This window comes from Ambystoma mexicanum, chromosome 8 (assembly GCF_040938575.1).
Source record: "Ambystoma mexicanum isolate Mex_15411 chromosome 8, UKY_AmexF1_1, whole genome shotgun sequence".
Classification (NCBI taxonomy): Eukaryota; Metazoa; Chordata; class Amphibia; order Caudata; family Ambystomatidae; genus Ambystoma; species Ambystoma mexicanum.
In genome coordinates, this window is record NC_090929.1 from 1,690,064,888 (window position 1) to 1,690,086,615 (window position 21,728).

The 21,728-nt window shown below is 45.3% G+C and overlaps 1 protein-coding gene across 1 annotated transcript in view; it reads left to right on the plus strand.

Annotated features, from left to right (window-relative positions):
- The window catches only part of LOC138473462 (deleted in malignant brain tumors 1 protein-like), a 104,792-nt gene extending 84,191 nt beyond the window's left edge, over positions 1 to 20,601 (plus strand). Inside the window, exons 11-14 of the mRNA XM_069612110.1 lie at positions 4,729 to 4,946; positions 8,029 to 8,201; positions 10,429 to 10,817; positions 16,363 to 20,601. Of these exons, the coding sequence (XP_069468211.1) occupies positions 4,729 to 4,946; positions 8,029 to 8,201; positions 10,429 to 10,817; positions 16,363 to 16,612 (1,030 nt within the window). The 3' untranslated portion in view covers positions 16,613 to 20,601. The remainder of the gene's footprint in view (positions 1 to 4,728; positions 4,947 to 8,028; positions 8,202 to 10,428; positions 10,818 to 16,362) is intronic.
- The last annotated feature ends 1,127 nt before the right edge of the window (positions 20,602 to 21,728 follow it).

Here is a 21,728-nt window from a genome sequence, read left to right on the forward strand (position 1 = left end):
CACTGCATGCTTAGAATATTCCTCATCTAATCTCAGACACACCGCTTCCAAGCACTGCATGCTTAGAATATTCCTCATCTAATCTCAGACACACCGCTTCCAAGCACTGCATGCTTAGAATATTCCTCATCTAATCTCAGACACACCGCTTCCAAGCACTGCATGCTTAGAATATTCCTCATCTAATCTCAGACACACCGCTTCCAAGCACTGCATGCTTAGAATATTCCTCATCTAATCTCAGACACACCGCTTCCAAGCACACCCATGCTTAGAATATTCCTCATCTAATCTCAGACACACTGCTTCCAAGCACTGCCATGCTTAGCATATACATAATCTTGTGGCGGGTCCACCCTCTCCAGGCACAGCCATTTTAAGCCCATTCCTTACCTAAAATCGTGCTCAGCAGCCTTTAAGCACAGCCACCTTATGTACCCTCCTCACTTTCTCTTTGGCTACCAGTCTCCAAGCACAGCCACCTTATGTACCCTCCTCACTTTCTCTTTGGCTACCAGTCTCCAAGCACAGCCACCTTACGTACCCTCCTCATTTTCTCTTTGGCTACCAGTCTCCAAGCACAGCCACCTTACGTACCCTCCTCACTTTCTCTTTGGCTACCAGTCCCCAAGCACAGCCACCTTATGTACCCTCCTCATTTTCTCTTTGTCTGACCAGTCTCCAAGCACAGCCACCTTATGTACCCTCCTCACCTTCTCTTTGGCTGAGCAGTCTCCAAGCACAGCCACCTTACGTACCCTCCTCACATTCTCTTTGGCTGACCAGTCTCCAAGCACAGCCACCTTATGTACCCTCCTCACTTTCTCTTTGGCTACCACTCTCCAAGCACAGCCACCTTATGTACCCTCCTTACTTTCTCTTTGGCTGACCAGTCTCCAAGCACAGCCACCTTATGTACCCTCCTCACTTTCTCTTTGGCTACCAGTCTCCAAGCACAGCCAGCTTATGTACCCTCCTCACTTTCTCTTTGGCTGACCAGTCTCCAAGCACAGCCACCTTATGTACCCTCCTCACTTTCTCTTTGGCTACCAGTCTCCAAGCACAGCCACCTTATGTACCCTCCTCACTTTCTCTTTGGCTGACCAGTCTCCAAGCACAGCCACCGTATGTACCGTCCTCACTTTCTCTTTGGCTGACCAGTCTCCAAGCACAGCCACCTTATGTACCCCCCTCATTTTCTCTTTGGCTGACCAGTCTCCAAGCACAGCCACCTTATGTACCCTCCTCACCTTCTCTTTGGCTGACCAGTCTCCAAGCGCAGCCACCTTACGTACCCTCCTCACATTCTCTTTGGCTGACCAGTCTCCAAGCACAGCCACCTTATGTACCCTCCTCACTTTCTCTTTGGCTACCAGTCTCCAAGCACAGCCACCTCATGTACCCTTCTCACTTTCTCTTTGGCTGACCAGTCTCCAAGTACAGCCACCTTATGTACCCTCCTCACTTTCTCTTTGGCTACCAGTCTCCAAGCACAGCCACCTTATGTACCCTCCTCACTTTCTCTTTGGCTGACCAGTCTCCAAGCACAGCCACCTTATGTACCCTCCTCACCTTCTCTTTGGCTACCAGTCTCCAAGCACATCAATTCTAAGCAGATTGCTTACCTTATCTCAGGCCCATTTCTTTCAATGACTGCAGAGTTCTTATCTTATATCAGGCCAACAGCTTCTAAGCACAGCCACACTTAGCATGTCCCTTACACTATCTCAAGCCTATCCACTTGCAGTAATATCCATCCTAAGAACATTACTTAACTTATCTAAGGCCTGCCTCCTCCAAGCACATCCATCATAAGCACATTCCTTGATTTATAGCTGGCCCACTGCTCTCAAGCACAGCCTTGCCTAGGATATCTATCTATCTATCTATCTATCTATCTATCTATCTATCTATTGTGATTTTTGTATCGCGCCATATCGCCCACAGGCCTCAGAGCTCTCACATAGACAAGCAACATGAAACAGACACCTCAAGCAGGAAAGAGAGCAAGAGAGACTATTTATATTTCTCCTTCATCTCCATATTCCTTATCTCAAGCCATCCCTCCTCCAAGCACAGCCATCCCCATCACATTTCATTTCTTACCTTAGCTCCGGTCCACTGCTTCCAAACCCACCCAGCCAGGCTCACCGCTTTCAATCATTGCCGTGCGTAGCACAACCCTGACCCTATTTCAGGCCCACCGCTTCCCAACCCAGCCAGGCTCACCACTTTCAATCACTGCCGTGCGTATCGCAACCCTGACCCTATTTCAGGCACGCCGCTTCCAAACCCAGCCAGGCTCACCACTTTCAAAACCCTGACCTTATTTCAGGCCCACCGCTTCCAAACCCAGCCAGGCTCACCGCTTTCAATCACTGCCGTGCGTAGCACAACCCTGACCTTATTTCAGGCCCACCGCTTCCAAACCCAGCCAGGCTCACCACTTTCAATCACTTCCGTGCGTATCGCAACCCTGACCCTATTTCAGGCCCGCTGCTTCCAAACCCAGCCAGGCTCACCACTTTCAAAACCCTGACCTTATTTCAGGCCCACCGCTTCCAAACCCAGCCAGGCTCACGACTTTCAATCCTTAGCACAACCCTGACCCTATTTCAGGCTCGCCGCTTCCAAACCCAGCCAGGCTCACCACTTTCAAAACCCTGACCTTATTTCAGGCCCACCGCTTCCAAACACAGCCAGGTTCACCACTTTCAATCACTGCCGTGCGTAGCACAACCCTGAACTTATTTCAGGCACGCCGCTTTCTAGCCCAGCCATGCTCACCGCTTTCAGTCACTGCCGAACCCTGACCTTATTTCAGGCTCGCCGCTTCCAAACCCAGCCAGGCTCACCACTTTCAAAACCCTGACCTTATTTCAGGCCCACCGCTTCCAAACACAGCCAGGTTCACCACTTTCAATCACTGCCGTGCGTAGCACAACCCTGACCTTATTTCAGGCCCACCGCTTCCAAACACAGCCAGGTTCACCACTTTCAATCACTGCCGTGCGTAGCACAACCCTGAACTTATTTCAGGCACGCCGCTTTCTAACCCAGCCATGCTCACCGCTTTCAGTCACTGCCGAACCCTGACCTTATTTCAGGCACGCCGCTTTCTAACCCAGCCATGCTCACCACTTTCAATCACTGCTGTGCGTAGCACAACCCTGACCTTATTTCAGACCCGCCACTTACTAACCCAGCCATGCTCTGGTAATTCCTGACCTTATTTTAGGCCCGCCGCTTTCTAACCCAGCCATGCTCTGGTCATTCTTGACCTTATTTTAGGCCCACCTCTTTCTAACCCAGCCATGCTGTGGTCATTCCTGACCTTATTCTAGGCCCACTGCTTCCAAGCACAGCGATGCTTAGCATTTTCCTTAGCTTATCTCAGGCAAAATGTTTCGAAGTAATGCCATGATATTTAAGGCTCACCTGCCCCAACTACAGAAATGCTTAGCACCTATTTACAAGTCCCTCCTCACAGACCAAATATTCTCAATATAGAGGCGTAACCTTTCTCAGTGCCAGCTGTGTTTAACTCCTTCCTTTCCATTTCTCAGGCATTCTTCCCACCCTCTCATTTACTCCAATCCATGTTCAACAAGTGAAACAGGCCCATTCCTCTCTGAAATGCTGACCCGTGGAGGCAGCAGAGCGTATTCTGGAGTGTGCGGAAAAACTTCGATTGTGGATGCTTGAGAATAAACTCCAGCTGATTCCAACCAAGAGGGAAATCATTGTATTTGGTTCAAAAAATAAACTGGCAAGTCTCTTTCTGATAATCCCATGCCCCACACTGTTTGGAATTGCCTCCAAATACACAGATTCCGTGAAGAACTTAGGGAGCATCTGGCAATCCACTTTGGGGGTGCAATTTGCAGGTGAATCAGATCATCAAGTTTGTATGTTTTCAACAGAAGATTCTCAAACCCCTTCTCCCTCTTAATATCTGAGCATGATCGATCAACAATGGTAGGTACTCTTGTTAATGCCAGGCTGGACTACTGCAATGTGCTTTTGGTAGGTAGCCCAGAATATCAGCTACAGCGCCTTGCAGTATCCCAAAACTCAGCAGCACACCTGTTTTTTTCCCTACCTTGGAAGGTGTCAGTTTCTGAGTTTCGCACTGGTTGCCAGTCCAGCAGCAGATTCAGTTCAAGCTACTGTGTCTTGTCTTTAGATGCATGCATGGCTTAGCTCCGCCATATTTAATTTCAAAAATTCAGATCTATAATCCTACACATTCCTTGCGATCTACGGATCAAGGACTTTTAGTAATCCCCTGTCTAATACTACCCATTGGGAGGGACATACGTTTTTTCAGTGGCCGGTCCCCGGCCCCTTGAACTCACTCCCATCCCACCTGCGAAAAATTGAATCCCTGGCTGTTTTCAAGAAACAACTTAAAGCCTACCTATTTGTGTAAACCGAATAGCTGATGCACTGTATTCTCTCTCTATCGTCCTCAGATAAATCTGCGCCTAGATGCAGCCTGCTGCTTGGCTCCCTACGGATATGCGCAATACAAATTCCAAAATCAGTCAAATCAAAAATCAATCATTATGTTCACAGTCTATTGGCATTTCTAGTTCGCCAGACGTATCAGCTGGTAACTCAATGCTGTGTCACTGAGCAGGGTCTAGGGAAGGGGAGAGTGATTGCCAATGATTTGTGACAGTGTCTAAGTATGAGCTCTAATGTGTCCCTTCTTTCCTCCCTTAGACTGGAGACTGGCAACAACTGTAATTATGATTACATCGAAGTCTACGATGGACCCCTCTACACCTCTCCTTTGCTCGGGAGGTTCTGCAGGAATCCCCCTTACACGTTCACCTCTTCCTCAAACAGCATGACCGTCCTGCTGTCGACCGATGTATCCGTCACTGCCTCTGGATTCCGTGCCTACTATTCCTCCATCGCACCTGAGTACAACGAGAGTGGTAGGCTCACGTTCAGTCGAGAACATTATAGCTATTGAAAATTAGACACATTACAGGGAGCATTCATTAAATGGGGGACAGTAGTAGCCCCCATTGCATTGAATTAACAGCATGTGATAGGATATTGACAGACCTGTGCTTGTACCCATAAAGCATGTGATAGGATATTGACAGACCTGTGCTTCTACCCATAAAGCATGTCATATGATATTGACAGACCTGTGCTAATCCCCATAAGGTATGTGATAGGATATTGACAGACATGTGCTTCTACCCATAAAGCATGTCATATGATATTGACAGACCTGTGCTAATCCCTATAAAGCATGTGATAGGATATTGACAGACCTGCGCTTTTGCCCATAAATCATGTGATAGGATATTGACAGACCTGTGTGCTAATCCCCATAAAGCATGTGATAGGATATTGACAGACCTGTGCTTCTACCCATAAAGCATGTCATATGATATTGACAGACCTGTGCTAATCCCCATAATGCATGTGATAGGATATTGACAGACCTGTGCTTCTACCCATAAAGCATGTCATATGATATTGACAGACCTGTGCTAATCCCCATAACGCATGTGATAGGATATTGACAGACCTGCGCTTGAGCCCATAAATCATGTGATAGGATATTGACAGACCTGTTTGCTAATCCCCATAAAGCATGTGATAGGATATTGACAGACCTGTGCTTCTACCCATAAATCATGTGATAGGATGTTGACCGACCTGTGCTAATCCCCATAAAGCATGTGATACGATATTGACAGACCTGTGCTTCTACCCATAAAGCATGTCATATGATATTGACAGACCTGTGCTAATCCCCATAAAGCATGTGATAGGATATTGACAGACATGTGCTTGTGCCCATAAATCATGTGATAGGATATTGACAGACATGTGCTTGTACCGATAAATCATGTGATAGGATGTTGACAGACCTGTGCTAATCCCCATAATGCATGTGATAGGATATTGACAGACCTGTGCTTCTACCCATAAAGCATGTCATATGATATTGACAGACCTGTGCTAATCCCCATAAGGCATGTGATAGGATATTGACAGACCTGTGCTTGTACCCATAAATCATGTGATAGGATATTGACAGACCTGTGCTTTTACCCATAAATCATGTGATAGGATATTGACAGACCTGTGCTTTTACCCATAAATCATGTGATAGGATATTGACAGATCTGTGCTTGTACCTATAAAGCATGTGATAGGATATTGACAGATCTGTGCTTGTACCTATAAAGCATGTGATAGTATATTGACAGACTGGTGCGTGTACCCATAAATCATGCAAGATAATATTGACAGACCTGTGCTTGTACCCATAAAGCATGTCATATGATATTGACAGACCTGTGCTAATCCCCATAATGCATGTGATAGGATATTGACAGATCTGTGCTTGTACCTATAAATCATGTGATAGGATATTGACAGACCGGTGCTTGTACCCATAAATCATGCAAGATAATATTGACAGACCGGTGCCTGTACCCATAAAGCATGTGATAGGATATTGACAGACCTGTGCTTGTACCTATAAAGCATGTGATAGGATATTGACAGATCTGTGCTTGTACCTATAAAGCATGTGATAGGATATTGACAGACCTGTGCTTGTACCTATAAAGCATGTGATAGGATATTGACAGATCTGTGCTTGTACCTATAAAGCATGTGATAGGATATTGACAGACCTGTGCTTGTACCTATAAAGCATGTGATAGGATATTGACAGATCTGTGCTTGTACCTATAAAGCATGTGATAGTATATTGACAGACTGGTGCGTGTACCCATAAATCATGCAAGATAATATTGACAGACCTGTGCTTGTACCCATAAAGCATGTCATATGATATTGACAGACCTGTGCTAATCCCCATAATGCATGTGATAGGATATTGACAGATCTGTGCTTGTACCTATAAATCATGTGATAGGATATTGACAGACCGGTGCTTGTACCCATAAATCATGCAAGATAATATTGACAGACCGGTGCCTGTACCCATAAAGCATGTGATAGGATATTGACAGACCTGTGCTTGTACCTATAAAGCATGTGATAGGATATTGACAGATCTGTGCTTGTACCTATAAAGCATGTGATAGTATATTGACAGACTGGTGCGTGTACCCATAAAGCATGTGATAGCTACAGCAAGGTCTTACCCACCCTGGGCGCCTGGGGCCTGATAGCATTATTTGTGTTTATTTGAGCGATAAGCAGGATTCATGCAACCGAAGGCTACCTACTTCCCTAAAATACAAACTAAGATGTCAGCATTTCCTTTAAGGCAAGTATGGGACGGGCTGTGGGTGGGCGTGGCAGATGTGTGTTTGCAGGGTGAGGCAGTAGGGCAGCACCTGCAACCCCTGATTACCAACAAGATGGCAAACCCAGTGGAGGTGCAGAGGATGGCCGGAGAGAATGTGGGCGGTTACTGAGATGGCCAGTGCATCTTTGCTGGGTGTTAATCTGCATGGTGGACCCTTACTTCATTAACTAGATACCCTCTGACATTTCCTGTTTACTTTTTCGTTTCTCTTTGTTTGGGTCACACCAAACCGAATAGTCATCCATCAAAGCGCACCATTTTTCATTGCCTAAATTCCTGGGTTTCCATGAATGTTATAGTCTGATAAGGTGTATTATGCTATGGGATAGCAGCGCAAACATGCCTATGGGGTCTTTGTTTGTAACGGTTGTGTTGAGCAGAGTTTGCACATGTACCTACCTACCCAACAGTGCAAGCAGGTGCACAATTCAACACACAGATGCAAAGCCTCAGCCACCCATTCCATGTGTGCCCTTTTTTGACAGTCATCAGGAATGCATATGCACAGGGTGAGAGACAGAAGAAGCACTGAGAGTGCTTTCCCAGTTCTCTGCCCTCAGGTCAGACCTGAACTACAGGGAATAGAATTGTGTGATATAGCCACGTGCTTGCAGTAGATGCCTTTGGAGGTTTCCATTCATCACAGCAGCAGATTGCTAGACTGAACGCATATTCTCACATGCCCTGAAGTTGTGCATCTCCCCTCCTAGTGGCCTTGACCTGCTCAGCAGACTCCATGCAAGCCGTGATTCGCAGAGCGTACCTGCAGTCGCTGGGGTACTCCGCCGAGGATCTTTTCTTGAACAGCAACTGCCGCCCCCAAATAACAGCGCCTGATGTGATGTTCCACATCCCACACAGCAGCTGTGGTACAGTCAAAGAGGTGAGAGTGGGGCAGATGGGGGGGCCTTGTGTGATTCATTGTTACCAAATCTGTGGATTGGGGCTCGCACCGGCATAGCCACCAGGTTGCATGCAGTGATTAATTTGTGAGAAAAAAAAAGTCAGCATGGCCAGCTCCTCGCCTACTGTTGTTACCACCCACGTCTGCTCCCCATGCTGTCAACATATATGGGTTAAAGCTGCAACTCCCACCGGCCTATTGTGGTTGATGGATGCACTCACCACGGCGGATGTGGGATTTAAAAATGCCATTCATCAAACACAAAAAATAACAGACTCGTCTTTTGTCTTGACATGAGACACATGTGTATGTGTGTCTTTAAACACAATCATTTACATTTTGCTCTGATTGTGTAGGTGTTGATTGTGTAACTGGCAGTACAAATAATAAAGTTGCCAAAACACAACATCATGATCAAACTGTGTCTGAGACAATACGTTCCAGGGCTCAGAAATAAGTGCCAGGGCTGAGCCCTGGCAAACACCCCCACAAATTAAGCACTGGCTGCATGTGGTGCTGTGCCAACACCAATGGCATCTTTTGGCATCAAGAAAACAGATCGGAGGATGGAACAGGTCCAAAAGAGGTTGTTTATTTGGAACAACAACATGTTTCGCACCCAAGCGCTTTGTCAAGGCAAAACCCTTGATGAAAGGTGGGCACTAAAGAAGTACACATGCGAATCCCATGGCATGTTACGCACCATCCATGTAAATGCACATCTCTTCAATGCCACCGAATTCAGAGCGTGTTGTGGAAAACACACACTCTTCGATAATTAAACAAACTGAACCCCCACCCCCTTGAAAAGCGACCAATTGCTATCCTTGTTAAGTCATGTTTGCAGTCCTGGAAAGCTGCATTTATACTAGAGTTTCAAATGGAACTCAAATGAAGGAATGCATTTGCTGCCTAGCCTGAGATTTTCCCAGTGCTGCCAAAGTATTATGAAATCCCTGGGATTTCTACTTTGTAGTTCTCAGGTTCCTCTCACGTCTCTGCGCAGCTGGAACATCTATAAACCTTTTGGGTTTTTGTTTGCATTGGAAATAAAAAGAAATGACCCAAAATAACAAACTCCAGACTGCAGTCCAGGCTTTCATTGAGAGTTTATTGATTTCATATTTTAAAGAAGAGTTTTTAATTGTGTTACTTAATTGAAAAAATTGACTTTTGTAAACGAGTTGAATAGTATTTGTTTTTTTTAAAAAGTGAATCGCAGAAGCCCTAGAAAATGCTCTTGGACCTCCTTTTCTAATTGAATTTTTGAAGCCTAGTTAAAAATTAACTAATAATAATAATAATAATAGTAATTATTCAAGGACGAAGCAGCATAATATAATTGTATATTATCATTATTAGTGATATCACAATCACAATATTGCTATTTGGAAGATCCAGGCTAATTGCAGTAATAGTAACTAGATAATTGTCATAACAACCTATTCACATGTATTTTCAATCAAATCAATGTTTACAATAATGAATTTAATGAAAAACAATGATGACACTTTGAGCACTTTGAGCACTTTGCACCTTTCCATTTTATTTGCTCAAATTGAAAATGTGTCATAATTATTTCACCCTCAAAATATCTTTCTGGCGGTTTTCCTCCCAAATGTTCTTCATAATCACATATGGTGTCAATCAATTGCTTTAAAGGTTCATCGCTATGCAAGTGCATGTGGACTTTGATGCATGGAATTCCCATAATGCCTTCTAGATAAGTCCGGGTTTGAACTTCCTTCTGCGTAAACTTCATAGTGTGATCCCTACCAACCCACGCATCTGAGAGAGTTTGGGGACATTACTGCCCATTTTTGTTCTGTGGGCCTTTAAGTTGAGTAAAAATACTGTTTGAAATGTTTCCAAGGTGTCTTTGGCTCCTGGGATTGTTGGCTAAAGTTAAGATTGGGCTACATCATATCCCAGATCTCTCCCATTTTCATTGTTGGCACAAACACACAAGTGAAAATTGAATGAGTTTGTTTCGCAGGCTTCCCTGAATTCTGTGTTTTCCCTAAAAAATTCAGCAAAACAGAAATGTTGTTTTCTACGAGCTAATGTAGGCCCTTGCAAGGCTGAAGTGTGCACTTATAACATTAAATAGCACCCTAGGAACTAGCCTTTCTGTAAAAATCTGAAATTAACTAGCTGTTTCCAAGTGGCACCATGTATATGGCTCACCCTCTTCATTGCTTAACAGGTGGACAGAAACACTTTTATTTACTCTAACACCATCCGTGCATGGCCGCACGCAACATTGATCACTCGTCAGAAGAAGCTGAGCATTAATCTGCGCTGCCGGATGCATCAGGACGCGTTGGTGGAAGTCGCGTATGTGGCCAACGACACCATTGAAATCAATAAACTACAGTACGGGCGATATGACATGAGCATTTCTTTCTATGACTCACAGTCCTTCCAGTACCCCATCTATGAGTCACCATACTACGTAGAACTCAACCAGGAGTTATACCTTCAGGTCAGACTGCGCAGCTCAGACCAAGACCTGGAGGTGTTCCTCGACACGTGTGTGGCCTCTCCAGATCATACAGACTTCACGTCCCAGACTTACGATTTAATCCGGAGTGGGTAAGTATAATTTCTGTGTACATGTATAAAACTCTCTTAGCTTACTCCCTCCAACTGTGCTGCGGTCCAGTCTGTGTGCAAGGGTAGGGCGTACATTGAGTTAGTTATTGGATTTAAAGTCAGTGGCTGTATAGCCTACCACCTTAGCTGGTCTTGTGCTTTCCTGGAGTAACAAAGCAGTACACTCACCCAATGGTATCCTCGGCAGACAACATCTCTTAAGCCAGATCAAGGCCAACCAGTTTCTTGATGGTTGACAAGGTTTTGGTGGAGACTACACAATGTCCAGCCACCGTACACCCAACGTAGGCCACCCTTTAGCCTCAAATCAAACCATGGACAAAAGACAATGGTTGGACCTTTGCCAAACTACAACAGTATGTTGGAAGGGATCTACCCAGACACTTAGTTCCGTACCTTGGGGATCCCTCACCAAGATACCCAAGCTTTGATCCCCTTTAAATGTCATCTACTAACCAAGGACAGCTGGGTGTGTGCAACCAAAGCACAACTTTTAGGAGGTTATGTGGGTTTTTCAAACACAATACATCATTTACTTTCTTAAATAATGTCCACACCGTGTTACCAAAAATGGAAGTATCTACCTCAATTTAGGTAAGTACGATGAACATCTACACAAGCAGATAAATAAATGAGGTTGAATAGCAACATGAAGTTCAAGAGCAGTCTTTAGACCAACTCAAATTAAAAACAAGAAAACAATTATAGCACTGAAAACTACAGCTCTAGCACACAAGCTTCACTTAAAAACGAGAGAGTGCTCAGATCAAAATGAACACTATGTTATCTGCGTTGCTCTCATGTCACCTCTGTGTTCTTGCCGATTTCAGAACATAACATCCATCCTTGGAAGTCATTTTCCAGCTGTCAAAAAACGGGTGACGTGACAGGTGTCCATCTTGGTGGGCTTTGTTCACAGTGATTACATGATACATTCCAGTACATGGGCCAATTTAGTGAATAATCCAAAGATACCTGTCTACAATCACGGATAAGACTTAATGCCGTGTCAACAGTGTTCTGTATAATGTTGATCACTACAAAGCAAAAACATTTGCACAATGATTGCTCGGACTGGACCATACCGGTATACTGAGTGTTAAACATGATTCAATTCCATCACTATGTCATGGTAGATCATCTCGCCTGAACATTCATATTAATATTGCTCTCTAAATGTTCTTATTCTGAAATGGCCAGTCCGTAATAAAGTATGCTAAAATATAAATACAATTTGTAATCAATCTTGATAAAGTTAACCAAAAAGGGGAGGAGAAATATAAAAGGGAAAGGGGGCTTAAACAAAAGTTGCATCCAAATCGTATACATTCATGATATAGTATCTAATTTACTATGGCTTCTTGGGTACAATATGGTCTAAATGCATAAATACAATATCATCTAGTCTCAAGAACTTAGCTCATACAGTACAATATGTTCTTAATGCAAAATACTCTCGAACATCTACTTCTCTAATAAAGGATGGTCGGCTTAGAAATGTACGTTTCGGCATGTAATAAGACTAAACAACCTTCTTCAGGACCAAACACTCAATGTCCCAACTGGAAAAGAGATGATTAACTAGGGACAATTCAGGTGAGGACTGCAAATTAGTAGGTGGACTGGTTCTTCGGCCATGCCTAGTTCTACAGTTCAGCAGGTGGATCGATTCTCCTGAAAGGGCCAAATGATACACTCGGAACCTTGCGGTCAGGTTTTCATCACATCCTCTGACCGGATTCAGGCACTTGGAGTGCTTGTGCCACTGTGTTGTCAATGGAATGCTGTTAAAGCCTTTGAAGTGATTGCTGCAGTTGTAGTGGCTGCTGTAGTGATTGCCAGATGTTCTGCATCCTCATGAATGCAGTATGGTAGAAGGATGTCTCAGGAGCTGGACACCACACTTTTCGGGACAGTGACCAATTTAGCAGCTCCTCACTAGATGATTATTCGAGTCAGAGGTTGCAGATTGTACTGTCTGTCTTTGGTCGTAGATGTCTGATGAACCTCTTGGGTTGATCCATGCAGGGATCATAGACAGGACCTAGAGCAGATGTTCTGAAAACCATATGACCTAGCTGATCCAACTGGGTCTAGGCAAGAAGAATATACTGAATTGGTCATTCTGCGGTCACTGAAAGGAGACTTATCTGCTCCCCCACTGGCAGAGCTTTCCTTAAGAAAGGAGCCTTTGAAGGTTGCAGTTCAGTAGAGCATTCTCACGATTCATCTCAGAATGGCTTCTTCGTCTATTCCTTTTGAAGTACTCTTCACTCATTTTTTGTGCAGACCTCCGGGTTATATGGGAGTCTTGGAGTTGAGTAAATACTCAGCTCCCAATCAAAGATTTGCAGTCATTCAAACTTCTAGCAGCCATCCAATCACTGGCAATCTCATTTTCCAGGAACATTTCCTGGGATTTTATTCAATATGGATTCCAGCAAGGAATCCAAAGATGATTTTACACAGGGATTCCCAATAGGAGTACTCCCATAATCTAGCAGGATGTGACCCACTGGAAATGTACATTATGATCAGCCAGCAACCCGTGAAACCACACAACCTACCATGTGAGGAGACTTGCACATGGAAGAGGAGGGCTTTGCAGCACCATTCCGTGGGAGGCTTTCATGGGGCCCATACAAGATTCATGTCTCTTAGTAGGACTTGAATGTGGATTCAATATGAAAAAAGAAGGATTAACAGTCAGAAGAGTGCAAAAAGTCAGGGGCCTTTCACATAGCAGTTTCAGACCTCCAAACTCATAGCACCCTAACAGATTAAAAACACAATAAATGGGTTCTAATTGGGCAAACATCCCAGAACGTCTATCATTCTTCCCATGACTAGTCCTAGCTCTGTGCTCAACAGTGAAGTCGAGCCCTTGCAGGATAATGGACCACATGAATAACTTGGGACACTCTCCCTCCAATGTCAAATAGACTTTAAGGGGTTTTGAGCCACTGCGACTTTGAAAGTAGACGCTCAAAGCCCAAACACTTCTGTTGCATTATTTTTCAACGGTGGACCACCGCTGCTCCCCATCCTTGGTGGCCCCTGATGAATGATGCTGGGTGTTGTCTGCCTTTCTCCTCCAGTTGTGGCTTACTATCAGCCACCCCCACATCCGATGGGTCAGTTTGAGGAAGGTATGACTGGGTGCGGCCTGGTGCGTGTAGCAATGAAGATCAGCACTTGGCCTTTTTCAGCCTTTGGAATGACTCTGACCAGATCAGCGCCGTAGGAGGTTTATATGAAGTGATTGCATACAGAAGAGCTGTCGTGGTCCCAAGGTCAGTGATAGGTTCATGTCGCACCCAGTGATGCCTAGAGAAATGCTCGCCTGCATATTGTTAGGGGTCGGCTCCCAGTAAAGATCCACCTGATGCTGCTCCAGAGATGTTGCGCCTAACACCTACCAACTTTGCTTAAAAGGAATAAAACTGAGTCCTGCTCCAGATGGCACCTGGACACCTGCATGGAGGGCTTGGTCTTTGAAGAGCCTTCAACAGTTTCTTGAGGCGACTCAGATTCTCTTCCCAACCAGAGCTGATGACAGTTTTGTCATCTACAGAGGCAACAAGGAATCTCCCCGACCCTACATGGGTGAGATTCACCCACCTCTGGAGAGTGGGAGGTGGAGTCTTGAGGTCAACGGGCATGGCACTGACCTGCTATAAAAGTGAACAAGGGAGAGGGGGTAACGCGGGGCAAACTGCTAGAAGAATCAAGCAAGGTAAGTAACCATCAATATGAGAGCCCAAACAAGGGGATAGGCCAGGTCAAGGAAAATATAAAATCTAATAATGTTTATTGTTCACATATTAAATCACAAAAGATATAATGCTGAATCTATGGTAAAACAACATAAAAACAGACAATAAATATGCAATATGTACAGATAAAGTGCATGTCGCCCACTGTTAACTGTCCTGGCGTTCCACTGCACACTCATGCTGTCTTGAATATTGGTTCACACATGTATTTTCTTCCTGGGCGTTGCAATTACACTTCTCTCTATTTCCATTTTCAAAGGGCAGAATTTGTTTGACTTTTGGGGGAGTAGAGTAGCCAAGGGCTGAGTGGTGAGCTTGGCCGTTTCCATCTCTTTCACTCGCCATCCTGATGATGAGGATGATGATGCTGCTGTGGCTTAGCGGCACCTTCAATGTGTTGGAGGGTCCAGGAATGTGCTGGTCCTCAGGATCCCCACCACTGTGATTATGCCTCCTAGGAGGTGCTGCCAGGTTGAAGGCACACATCACCTCCACTAGTGTGACAGCTTTGTGTCCTACTCACCTGCCCATTGGCTGAATCCTCTGGTTCAGGTCATCCCTCCTTTGCCTTCTTCTCTGGTGTAGGCCTTCATTAGTGGATCAGATCACTCAGCCTCCTCAATGTCAAGGGAACTCATTGAGGAGGCTGAGGGATCTGACCTAGAAATGAAGGTGCCGGAGCCGTTAACCCCTTACCGCCCCATTATGAGGTCCGCTCGCGGGACCCGCTCAGGACGCCTGGTTTTACCAGACATCCTTAGCGGGTCCCGGGAGCGGCCCAGCATGCTTACAACGGGCCCGTCATTAACAAGCCCGTTGTTAGCATGCTCCCCATTCCCATTGAGCCCTATTGGGGCTCAATGGGAATGGGGATGGACCGGGTCCGGGTTCCCTGAATGGGTAAATACTGTGCCCTCCACGGTCGGAATGGCTCAGTATTTCCCCATTCAGGGAACCCAGACCCAGGTTTAACAGTTCCAAACTCGAGGCCCATAGTCATTAACGCTCGCTCCAGATTGCCATGCTACGCAAAATCACACCATTCATCCCGCCCCGCGACTTCCACATGGTGGTACAAGTTTTCGTCATTTCCCACATCGACGGAGGAAATGCCCTCTAACTGGGCTCTCGTTGCCACACCTCCCGCCACAAAGCAGCCCACCATGCTGCCGTATGCTTCCTAACTGGGGCTCGGAAGTTCAACCACAACACCCCTCCCTGTGGGTACTAAAATGGCTCCCTCTCCCAGCCAGAATAATTGTTAAAGTTGGATGCGTCACATATAGAGTAGTATCAAACGGCACTGCAGCCTAACTCACGGCCAAAGGCACCCATGCCTCCCACAGCAAAAAGAGAAATCAGCTAAAGACAAAATTTGCTGATAAAGAGGAAAGGTGAAAGCAGTTATTCTTCTCTCATGGCCCAGCCCTCTGGAACACAATCCCAGTAGAGGCTTGGAACGCCCCCACTATCCTCCAGTTCTCGAAGGCACAGAAAATGTGGTTCTTCCAGTAGGTCCTAACCAACACGAATGCTACCGCCCTCCTGTCACAGTGCTGTACTACTCTTCTCCCACCCAAGCTCAATGCTTGAAACTCATATGTACAGCGCTCTGTTGCTCTAGAGTTAGTTACACGCTAAAAACCTTAAATATTATAATATGGCAGCATGCTTAAAGTAGGAATGACATATTTGGTTCTTTTCTCTTACAATTTTGTGAAACTCATCACATGCTGTTATTTTTCCAGGTGTGTTCGAGATTCGACCTACCGTTCCATCTATTCTCCATTCAGGAACGCGTCGCGATTCGCTTTCCGTGCCTTCAAGTTCTTGAGCAATCACCCCAGAGTCTACCTGCAGTGCAAGATGGTGGTGTGCAGTGTGAGCGACTACTCCTCTCGCTGCCGCCAGGGCTGTCTCCTGCGACACAAGAGGTCAGCAGGCCAATACCATGAAGAGGTCAATGTCATTGTGGGACCGGTCCAACTTAAGAACTGAAGCACCCAACATTGAAAGCCCAGATATGTGGCATGAGTTGAGCTGATCCTCAACAGGAACTTTCAGCAGTGTGTGTGCCAGTGTAGCTTAAGCAGGGATCTATGCCTGCACTTACGCCCTAATGACCTCTAATAATAAAGGCTCTGTACAATATGACATATGTGATCTCATCTACAAAACGTGCAATAAAAAAATGTAGTGTTCTTGAAATGTATGGGGTCTTTAATGATTGATTTTCTGTTAAAATATTTTTAATTGAATACTTAAAGAGCAGGTCAGTAATTTATGTTGAATAATGAAAAGAAATGCCATAGAGAAATGTGATTCTGAATCTATTAAGGTGCCAGGCACATGTGTACGGAAAATCAAGAGTCTACACCAAGCCATACGCAAACATATGACTGATGAAAAATGGCAAATGTGCAGGGAAAGACTTGCCAATTTCCACACTGCCGTCACTGCTATTCTTGGTCCTGCGCTGTATCCTTCTGCATTACATTCTGTCGGATGAAAACATTTAAAGGGGCACAGCGTCATCAGAGGGTATGCACAGTGGGCAGAATAGAGACCATTTGCTTGAAACTACTCACGTACTGGGATTAGTAATAAAGATTTGCAATTACATAATCGTCCAATGATTGTCAGGTGACCCCTGTAAGGGTGCAGAAATACCAGTCTGGCACAACAATGGCATGGTGATTGTGAAAGACTTTAATTCAGGCAAAAATAAAGAGGAACCTAACTCTCCTTAACTCGGTTTTTCCTGCCTCTCATAAAGAAGTAATGATTAGGTCAGAGTGTCCAAGTAAATAAAAAATAGTCCACCGTTGTGTCAAAATACCTACTTCTATCCCTCACACTATTAACTAATAAGATAAAGGGTAGTGGGTCATCTTGGTTCAGAAGAATGGCTCCCTTCTTGTGGGCAATGAGGTACAGATCCAATCGTACAGGGAATTTCACCTGTCGGAATGACTCCCTTCTCCAGTTCTCAGTTGCTCTCTAAGGAAACAAAGTTCCAGTGCGTAGTGTCTTGAGGGATCAGTTCCAATGCAATTTTTTTTTCCAACTTAAGCATCATCCTGCATGAACATGTTTGTACTTCAGTATTGGGTTCCTGGAGAATGCCCCCTTCTCCAGGTATATGGTTCTAAATGTCCTGGTGGATGAGTTGGGGGATGATGAGCTGGGAAATGGCTCCCTTCTGCTGGCCTTCTTTTGACTGGTTTCACAATACCCAATCTTTTGGGAATAAAGCAGGAGGTATTGTCTCCTTCTCCTGAGGTCTCCTTGCTTTCCAAATTAAAAGGGCTGGGGGTGGAATGACTCCCTTCCCCCAAACCCTTCTCAGACTGTCACAATTCACAGTTCATACACAATCTTCAGGGAGGACTACGCCCCTTCCCCTGGCTTGCTTCGCACTTCAAAAGTTCTTATTTCGCATAGGTTCCCAATCTTACGGATGCAGGTCCCAGACCTGTGTGTTCCTCCTGACTGGGTGCGGCAGTCCTGGTTCATTATCCTGCCAGGTACTGTGACTGTGAAGATGACTGTGGTTGATCTTCATAAGAGGATGTGGGTCCCAGACCCGTGTCTTCCTCCTGACTGGGTGCGGCAGTCCTGGTTCATTATCCTGCCAGGTACTGTGACTATGAAGATGACTGGGGTTGATCTTCATAAGAGGATGTGGGTCCCAGACCCGTGTCTTCCTCCTGACTGGGTGCGGCAGTCCTGGTTCATTATCCTGCCAGGTACTGTGACTATGAATATGACTGGGGTTGATCTTCATAAGAGGATGTGGGCCCCAGACCCATGGGATTTTTGACTTTTGGTGCTGCAGACCTGATTCACTATCCTGCTAGGTACTGTGACTATGAATATGACTTAGGCTACTTTTAATAGAAGGATGAGGGCCCCAGACCCATGGCATTCTCTCCCCTTGGTGTTGCAGTACTTTATGCGCTTGAGGTCGTACCTTGTACCCTAGGGGCTCCCCTTAAGCCTAAATATCATAGCTGCATCGTCTGGCAGTGCCTTCTGGTACCCTTCCAACCACTCTGGTAGCCCTTGTACCTTTAGGGTCTCTACCGTCTCAGCCTGGTCAGTCTCGGTTCTCTGCCCTCTGCTTCAGGTTTTTCTAGGCTTCTCTGCTCTTCCGGCGTGCTGCAGCGTATCCGCAGAACTCGCAGATTCCCAGTGGGTGCACCTTCCTGCAACCACGCAGTCCTTCTGCTTGGCTGGCCAGGACATCTGCTGCTCTGCTTCACTGGATGGTTCTTCCACGACGGACCAGGTAAGAGCCTCTCCACCTGCCCAGTAAGCTCTCCTGCAATTGCTCAAGTCCTTTGCTTAGCCGAGCGTTCATCACACTTGCGGTTCTCCCAGGGAGGGCCTCTCTCTCTTTCCTGGTTTCCTGCTTCAGCTTTGAATGGGTCTTGCCCAATTAGCTCTCGGAAACAACAAGACTGTTCATTCGGGTTCTTATGAGTGCTATCTCTGCATCCTCACTGCTTCTTTGTCCCAGTACTAATCTTTATGTTTTCCAGTGAGTCGTTTGGTCTCTCCCTTACTCCTTGAGTAGTCCACACTCTTCCACGTCCCAGTACTTCCTATATTGGTGGCATGACAGAAACATATAGGAACAATAGGCAAAGTGTTGTTAAACGAGGGGTAGGGTTAGGTAGGCTATGGTGATATCATCTTCACCGCAGGTCATCACTAATCCCATAGGGGGCTTCCCTCCCCATGAGATCCACCCACTGAGTACCACCCCAAGGGGGACAATAGGGTAGCAGCCTCACCTCCCTGGCCTCATAGGAAGGGGCTCCCTGTAGGGGAGAAGTGACGATATCCAGGGATTCGCCACACCACCCTTAGGACATTGGTCACGGTCAAATGTTGCACATGCATAAAAAGGTAGACTCAAAAGCTGACCAAATTAAACGTTCCTTGGAAAATAATGGTATTGAGTCAATAGACCTTTTTAAAAAAAAATGTATAAATACAGCCGGCGGTAATTGCACCGAAAACAGTGCGCTAAATGGGATTGTCACCTACAGCAAAAAGCTGAAGGTAAAACAGCCCATTTAGTGCCCAACTCGTGATCGGCCATCCCTTAAATGATGCGGTAATACCATTACCACTGTATTTAAGGGCTGCCGCCCAACTCGTGATGAGGCCCATAGTCTGCAACACAATATAGGATGGGCATTGCAGTCTAGCTATGCCCGCTGAAAGCTTTTGATGGACCACATTTGGGATGGAGTGTAATTGATAGAATACCATCTCAGACAATATTGGCATTCAATGAAATTGGACCACAGAACAAAGTAGTTTGTACAATTATGCTCCATGTCTGGAGGGAGTACTCAATTCTTATTCCCCCCTCACCCAGAATCCTTGAGGCATTGGCACTGATCCACTGTGGCACCAAACACTAGGAAGAAAGTCTCTAAATATTAGTTTCCACTTCCAGAACCCAGCAATAGCCATTCTGGTCAAGATTTCTCTTCTCTAAAGGAAGGACCCATATTTACGGAAACATGCTTCAATTAACTTTAGGGAACGTCTCCACGACCAACAAATCCTGAAAATCAGTGAAAAATGGAAATATATAATTAATTCAAACGATAACATCTCCTTATTCCCTAACCTTATTCACTTTTTAGACGCAACTACATCCATTGGTTAAAGAACACGAACCACTAACAGCTCTAACAACACACGGCTGCTCTCCGCGTTGCATGCTTTAAGTGAATCTGTAAATTTGTAATACTAAATTTGTAAATATTTGTAATTCTTTAATTATATTTACTGCATTCTCTCCTGCCAAACTGTACACATGTTCCTTCATTGTCACACTGTAATTATGTAATGTAAAGTATAAGCAACCTGTAACCAAGCTTTGAATCACCTTGCTGCTCATGCGCCCGCATACCCTCGGGTCTGGTGCGCAATACAAATGAATAAATTAAACTAAACTAAACTATTGTGACCTGTTCAAAGCCTCACTGGTCTTGCCTGCATTATAAATGCCCCAAAGCCAAAACTGTGCCTCTAATGCAGGAGTATGAAACCTGCAGCTCTACCCACCACCATGGACTATGCTGACCGGGGCTCATGGGATTTGTAGTCCAAAACATCTGGGGAGCCAAAGGTTGCAGACCCCTGCGCTAATGGAATGGACCACATTGGCCATGTTCTTAAGAATTACTGTGACTGCTGTATCTTTATCCGTACTCTGATACAGACACATGCCAGAGGTTCCTACAATCAACAAAGCACATTGTTATGGGTTTGACCACAAAATGATAACACAGTTGCCAAAAGCAAAACACATCAGTGAGGAACAAACACATGTTGACTAATTGTTAAGAGGAGAAAGATGAACTGATCAACCAAACCTCTCCTTCAAAAGAGGAGTGTTTATCACGATTGCCAACATCCAAACGTGACAAGCATTACAGTTATTAATCTGATCTCCCTTCTTGCACCACGTGAGCACAATTCAGGTAAAGAATTGCATAATGGCGTGCCATCCTGTGCAACTCGTCTTTCATCTCCTTCTTAATCCCCCCTGCGAAACCTTGGATACCGCATTCCAGACGCTTGGTTTCAGAAAGCAACTTTCTGATGTATAAAGGAAACCCCATGATATCCAGGTCCAGAATACGAAGAGCTAATGATTCAATATCAAGAAGCTCAACAATCTGTCAAAAAAACCTCAAAAAGACATTTAAATATCCAGAGTTTTCTTAGCTGTAGATGCCAAGTACGTACCCCACGATAAGGTCGGCCCATCTTACAAATTCCACCTTTGACCATTCAGAGGTGCTCGGAAAAGCCTTTGACGTAAACTAAACCAAACAGGTGTCTAGGAATTCATTGACTCTTACCAGATCCCTATCAAACATCGACCAGATGTAGACATATTGGGATTCCAGCAGTGACCTCTGGACTCTGGAAACTGGCAAGAGGAAATCTATCTTTAGGAACTGGTATTGGCTTCTGTGATGACTCTCAAGGTGGGCCGCTAAGTCGGCCGGGTGCTGCCGCCACAAGCCGGGTGATGCTGGGCGAAGGCAGTGTGGGAAGGACTCCTGCCTATGCCCACCAT